The 7272-nt window shown below is 35.5% G+C and overlaps 1 protein-coding gene across 1 annotated transcript; it reads right to left on the reverse strand.

The window, feature by feature from the left end:
* Nucleotides 1-3713: 3713 nt before the first annotated feature.
* On the reverse strand, nucleotides 3714-5682 carry LOC140165454 (uncharacterized). Its single transcript, XM_072188746.1, has one exon. The coding sequence runs from the start codon at nucleotides 5584-5586 to the stop codon at nucleotides 4000-4002; it is 1587 nt and encodes a 528-aa protein (XP_072044847.1). The 5' UTR covers nucleotides 5587-5682; the 3' UTR covers nucleotides 3714-3999.
* Between the last annotated feature and the right edge of the window lie 1590 nt (nucleotides 5683-7272).

The following is a 7272-nucleotide window of genomic DNA, read 5'->3' on the forward strand; positions in this document are numbered from 1 at the left end:
TTACAAAATATCACCATAAAGTATGGAAGAATATAAGCATCCAAAATTATCAATATCTTAAGGGATGGGGTATGAACGTTTGGACAGTATTTATTGTGGGACATTAGAGCACATCAGACATATCGAATTGCATGATTTTTTGAAATTCGCAATGTAATACACATTTTATAGCAAAATATTAAAAATTGATATTTTTGATATTTAACAGTACTCGAAGTAAACTTTATAAATCTGAGGATATATACTAAAAGTGTATGTAGGTGGGATGAAAATCCGACGATCAATTGAAAATTTTGACCTTTCGTATTGAAGATTTTTTCCCCAAAACACCAAAATTTAATCTAAATAATCTTGTGTACTAAATGTATGATATTAATGTGTCATGGAGTATATAGCTTTAAGATGAAGAAAATTCAACTATTACTCAAAACGGAAATTTGCTCACCTGAGAGCTTTCGGAATGTAGCACTATGCCTTGTTCACTCGGTATATGGACTGGTGAAAGATGCTTGTTACTGGTCAGAGACCGTCGAACCGTGACGTGAGTCACGTGACATGCTCTGACGCAGAGTTGTTTGCTCCGGAAAGTCTGTGGCGGCCCTGATCCTTGTTCAAATCACTTTTGCTGGTCCGGATGTGAATGGATTCTTTCACGCCCCTCCGGAACCAATCCGTTTCTCTGTCAATAATTATATAGCTTTATATTGTATCGATTTCGATCTTGCGAAAGTGAGCTATTTAAGTGCTACCAAGTCGTCACTGGTCGTTGTCAATGACACAAATATTTTGAACTTTTGATTAACTTAACTGCTGCTGGTCAGGAGCAAAGTAGTATTTAACAATTGTAAGTTGTATATAAAAGTTGTATGTTATTTATAAACAATTGATGAATTGTATGATATATTAGAAATAAATTATGTAATTGATGAATAATTTATGAATCCAATCTTGTTACGAATCGTAAATGCCTCAAGGCCAAAACATCTTTTACCCAAATTCACTTCAGAATGCACAACAAAACACACTATTTGTTCAAGATCACAATTTCTGAATCTCTAATGAAAAATATAATATGATTGACAAAGATTCTGCACATAACATAGAAGGATATACTTTTAATATAGATCACACTAAGAGTTACTACTTAACCGGCAGTATTCTTCTTGATTACAAAGTTCTGTTGCACTCAATGCTCCGGACGACTGCGAAGATCACTGTTAAGCGAACTCCACTGAAATTTTGACTTTATATATATCCTTTGTGTATAAAATCCTTGCACAGATGATAATTTTCAAGATGGTGCTGCTTTCACCAATCACTCACTTTCTCCAGGAAGCAGGCTTTTGCTGCACAGTTCCATTTTATACATTGACAGATGTGTTGTTTTGTAAACCAGACTTCAGCATTTCAATATACACACACACACACACAATAAAACTTACTCACAGGCAATACGCCAGTGATTCAGCGCCTTTTATTATCAATGTGGAGACCTTGCAGTTACTTTTCCAAGAATATATGTTGTATCTTGAAAGTAAGCTACATACAGGGTGAGTAAAAAAAAGTGCAATAGAGAAAATAATCCATTTTTATTTAAGAACCGAGTTGAACCTTTTAGGTTTTAAAACATTTTATAATTAATATATCCATTAGTGATCTTGTGTGAAAAAAATCAAGGAATTAGCATTTACCGTTTTGTTTTTATGACACATTATATCGAAATCAAATTTTAATGTTTGTCCAAGAGACATCTAAAATTTGAATGTCAGCCCACTCTGTGCAAGGTAGATTTGGAACCACTGCCATTTTCTTGAAATAAAATGGAGCACCCAAAGTGTTATTGCTCTTGGTCTTGTTTAAGAAGAAGAAACATTATTTGTTGTTATTTTCATTTTCCCTTTATTTTAAAGATGTTTATTCTCTATCAAAACCATAAAAATTTGTAGGCAGGTTTTTCAAATGTCGAAATGAAATGCGCGCAAATTGAAGTGGAGTGAATTTCAAAATATCCAGTAAGTTGTGACATATTGGGATTAATAAAACTGGAGTTGGAGTCGAGTGAGGTATGAAGGACTTAAAGTAATGTTAGAAAGTTTGTTTAAGCAGAAAAAAAGAAATAAAAATAGCGCAAAAATCAACCTTATTTAAGTTTAAAGTCGGTTTCAGAGCTGGTGTATTTATCGTGCATTGTGTACTCCCATTCAAAATACATGGTACTTCGTGGACAAATAATGAAATTGGGTATCGCAGCAAAAGGACTCATAAAAATTAAACGGTAGAAGCGAGTCACTTTATTTTTTCACAGAAGGTGACTATTGAGTGTGGCATTTATCGAAATTTTCAATAATGGGAAAGTTCAACGTGGTTCCTACATAAATATCGATTCTTTGCTCTATTGCATTTTTTTTTACAATTCTACCCTTTTTTCTGTCACCCTGGTTGAAAAGTGGTCTATTGTTAACCCAGTTTTTTTTCACCAACGCCTTCCGTCTACCGACGGCCTTACATGAACCGACGGCCATGACGAGCGGGGGGCACCGGCCCCTGGCCCCCCCACTGGATACGCCACTGACTTCCGGTAGTTGAATTTATGCATTTCCCACCATTATGATACAGGGTGAGTAAAAAAAGTGCAATCGAGCAAAGAACTTTGCCATTATTGAAAGTTTCTATAAGTGCCACACTCAATAGTCGCCTTCTGTGAAAAAATGAAGTGACTCGCTACTACTGTTTAATTTGTATGAGTCCTTTTGCTGCGATACCCAATTTCATTATTTGTCCACGAGGTACCATGTATTTTGAATGAAAGCACACAATGCACGATAAAGGCACCAGCTCTGAAACTGACTTAACTTAAGGGAACTGGAATGAGCGGTTTGAACGTTTCGACAGCATTTTTTGTGGGACATGAGAGCACATCAGACCTTGCATTGCATTCTGAATACGAAGAATGTCTTTCTGATATCAAATAATTTTCATTTTATGAAATTCACGATATAATACAAATTTTATGACAAATTATTAAAATTTGATATTTTTCACATTTTGGAGATATAACAATCCTCGAAGTAAATTTTATAAATTTAATGATATAGTCTTAAAGTGTATGTAGTTGGGAGGAAAAGACGACGATCAATTGGAAATTATGACATTTCATATTGAAGATATGGATTTTTTTCCCAAAAAGACCTAATTTTTTTTTGTGTTTTGGGAAAAAAATCCATATCTTCAATACGAAAGGTCAAAATTTTCAATTGATCGTCGGCTTTTCATACCACCTACATACACTGTAGGTAGAAATCATCAGATTTATAAATATATAAAAATATATATCCAGTTAAAGACAGAATATCAAAATTATGCCTCATTATGATATCACATTTGACCTGAACCAATTGACCTATAACCTGACATACGGTGACCTAATAGCCTTTTCTTCTCCTAACAACCCATATAGTATTAAATTGACTAATGACTATGCATCCATTGTGTAAGTGTTTATTTAATTTATTCAGTGTTAATGTTAACTGTTATTTTGCATGCACCACTGGATTTTCTATAGAGAGTATAACAAAGGATTTAATGTATTCTATTCATGTACCCTACTTGAACATGTTGAATGGAATAAATTATGGGTTGTTATGAAACATCCTAGTCTGAGTTACTAGGATACAGTAAACAAAAAATATATAGGGCTAAAATGAATTTATGTACTTTATAAATTTGCAAGAAAAAAAAGAAGAGGGGTACTGATGAAAATCAGGGTATTATTCCCCCTTAAGACAATAATTATATTGTTGTATTATTGTTGTAAAAATGCTGGATTCCTACAAACACATTGACTAATTCTCAATAAGCCAAATCGCCATTCTAACTTCCGGTTTTTGAGAGTAGTTGTGGGACACCTTGACTTCTGACATATCGGGGAAATTGACATAATTATTATTAATTTACTTATTATTGTCATAATGTTATCATTAAAAATATATACTTAACTAATTAATTTATAAAAGAATAGGTCAAAGGATAAAGCGTGGCAATTACGGTTAATATAGACGTAAAGAAAGTAGAAATACACAGAGTTGACGCTGTGGATCCTGGGTAGGTTGGTGCTGGGCATTTTCCATCTAAACACTGCAACAACTTTTCCGCCTCCCTCTCACCACTTAGCTGAGCACCCAAAATATAACCATTATAAACTCCATCGGTGTGTTCCCCACCGAAAAACAGGCGACCGACATTTGCTTGCATTTTCTCGAAGTCTTCTAAAGACACTTCGACAGGCCAGTTGGAGTATGCACCGCGGTGAAGAGGGTTGCGGTTCCATCCTGAGATCAAGATATCTTCAGCCTCAGGAACTGCTTGTGTACCAAACATACTGCGTAAAACCTGCTCGATCTCCGCCTTGGTTTCTGCGTCTGACTGATCCTCAATACGGCGAGCCTCGTCACCGGAAACAAAAGCGGCTAGAATGTTTGTCCCATTTGGAAAAAGTCCTTCTGCTTCCATGTTCAAGAAAACAGGGTAATAGCCACGACGTTCATTCACGTGGACGATCCATTCTTCGTCATCCCAAAATTTAGAAGGCCATTTCACGAAGATTTTTGTGAACGATGTCATGAGAAATTGGGAAAACTCCTCAATTTTCCATTTAGGAAGAGGTGGGTTGAATTCAACCAACCCTTCTTGCATTACACCTAGTCCGAAAGTTACTAACGCGTAATCGCCAGTGTACACAGTCCCATCTTGACAGGTTACAGTTACTCCATCATCGTCAGAATCATCAATAGACATTACAGTTTGGTTAAGACGAATATGATTTAAGTATGGATCTTCTTGCATGAATCCAACTATATCGTTGAAGATGTATAAAAAGCCGCGTTGGTCTGTTACAAACAAAACGTCCTCCGAGTCATCAAGCAATGCTGTTGACTGTAATGAGGTTACATCAGGTATATCAGCCCATTCAAAGTCATAATCAAACCATTCCACGGCACGATCTATGGGCGTTTTTGGTACCCAACCGCCAAGTCTTAAGGCAGCTCTTTGAGACATATCAGGCTTGTCATTATCTACTATGTCTTGAGCAATCTCTGCAGCTTTTTCTATCGCAGTTTCTAGTCTTTCCCAGCTTGGATCGGATTCATCGGTGACATCACTACCAGTATCATTGATCATGACCATTGATTCCCAATCAGACAAATGTGTTTCCATGCCGAGATCTTTTACTTGTTGGACGACGGTTGTACCTCCGGGTTGTGCCCAGTTTGCACCTAACTCTACTTCGACGCCTGCAAATGGAACATTATGGACACGACCCCCGATGTAATCAGCACCCTCAATAACAATGAAATCATCCATTTCTTTATCATGCAAGTATTTAGCAGCTTGAAGTCCGGCAGCACCAGCGCCTAATATCAGTACCTTGGCATGGTTGTCATCATAGTTTCTTTTAACTAGATTCGATTCTTTCATCTTAAGTTCGGTAGCATTAGTAACATGAAAAAGGCATTGCAGGAACGCAATTAGAAGAAAAGACACGACCACCATTGGTCTCGTCGCCGCAGAATCTCTAAAACTGGCCATTTCGAATCACCGGGACGCCGTACCAGAGAAGATGATTATTAAAGATCAACTTTCCTGGCAGTATACGTCCAAAACCACGGAATCAATTCTTGAATACTGACACAGGGGCGTAACTTTATTCATGCATATTATTTGCTGCTTACTTTAACATGTTTTTAAAATACTTAAAATACTTTCACCTTGTTGAGTGTTGCCAAGTCTAACACAATAGCGGGTCGCGGCAAACACCATATTTCAATGTATAGCAATCTGAAAGTGGAATCTTCTTTCTTTCTTTCGTTTTCCTTTTTTTCTTTCTTTCTTTCTTTCTTTCTTTCTTTCTTTCTTTCTTTCTTTCTTTCTTTCTTTCTTTCTTTCTTTCTTTCTTTCTTTCTTTCTTTCTTTCTTTCTTTCTTTCTTTCTTTCTTTCTTTCTTTCTTTCTTTCTTTCTTTCTTTCTTTCTTTCTTTCTTTCTTTCTTTCTTTCTTTCTTTCTTTCTTTCTTTCTTTCTTTCTTTCTTTCTTTCTTTCTTTCTTTCTTTCTTTCTTTCTTTCTTTCTTTCTTTCTTTCTTTCTTTCTTTCTTTCTTTCTTTCTTTCTTTCTTTCTTTCTTTCTTTCTTTCTTTTTCTTTCTTTCTTTCTTTCTTTCTTTCTTTCTTTCTTTCTTTCTTTCTTTCTTTCTTTCTTTCTTTCTTTCTTTCTTTCTTTCTTTCTTTCTTTTTCTGACTGAGATTATTATACTTACAATGCATGATGAAACTCATGTAAGTAGCCGAATTGTGTTGATAAAACTGTAGCGTGGCAACTCTCTAATCTGTTCTGCGTGATCAATCAGGAAAAGAGAAAGGACAATAGCTGAAATTCATTACGTAACCGTTACCTTGGCATGTTATATCCGCGGGGTTATATCTATCAGGAGTATTATCTCTGTCTATTATATTAACTTTACAAATATTATTCGCGATTTTATGAAACAACACTGTATTGTTCTTTAAAATCCATCTGTATTACAATAGCTTCAAACACAAATTAAAATAAAATGATTGAAGAGAAAACACACTAGGCAGACTATTATAGAATGGAGATGCCATGTCTACTACCTTCATGGTCTGATCGTTTCAGACCGGAATAATAACTGGCATCTTGTATTTTTGAGACATATTTCAAGGTTATTCCTACTCTCAACATTGTCAATAATATTTTTAAAGGCTGATATCTCAATTTCCAATTTTATAATACCATGGAGCAAAATAGCTCTCAATAAAAAGCTCACAATTGACAACTTGCCCAAAAGTGTCTGTTTTTAACATGATACGTCACATTCCTTACTATTAATAACAAGCATGGGTAAAAAATAACCCCCCCAAAAAAAACACCAACAACACAGAATAATTTGGAGTAATAGTGAATTGAAGAGTTGACAGGAGATTAGGAGTTAATGTTTTCTGCTGTTTCAGTGTACATGTTCTCATCGTTGATGGTTTGGTGGACTGTCATGTAACATGGATGTAAGCGTGGTCCTCAAAATGTCTTTCACATTGACCAAAACTAATTACAAGACCTCTTTTACATTGAGGCTGGCTTCACTTTTAAAGGGAATTTTCATTCAATTATGATCAGCAATGAATTTCTCAATATTTCATCACCCCGTTTTCACATTTTAGCTCGTTAGGTACAACGCTCTGCAGGGTCTATTGTTCTATTGTTT

Source organism: Amphiura filiformis, chromosome 12, assembly GCF_039555335.1.
Source record: "Amphiura filiformis chromosome 12, Afil_fr2py, whole genome shotgun sequence".
Lineage (NCBI taxonomy): Eukaryota > Metazoa > Echinodermata > Ophiuroidea > Amphilepidida > Amphiuridae > Amphiura > Amphiura filiformis.

Coding starts and splice junctions, on each gene's coding strand:
- LOC140165454 (XM_072188746.1), bottom strand. CDS start 5,586: ATGGCCAGTTTTAGAGATTCTGCGGCGACGAGACCAATGGTGGTCGTG.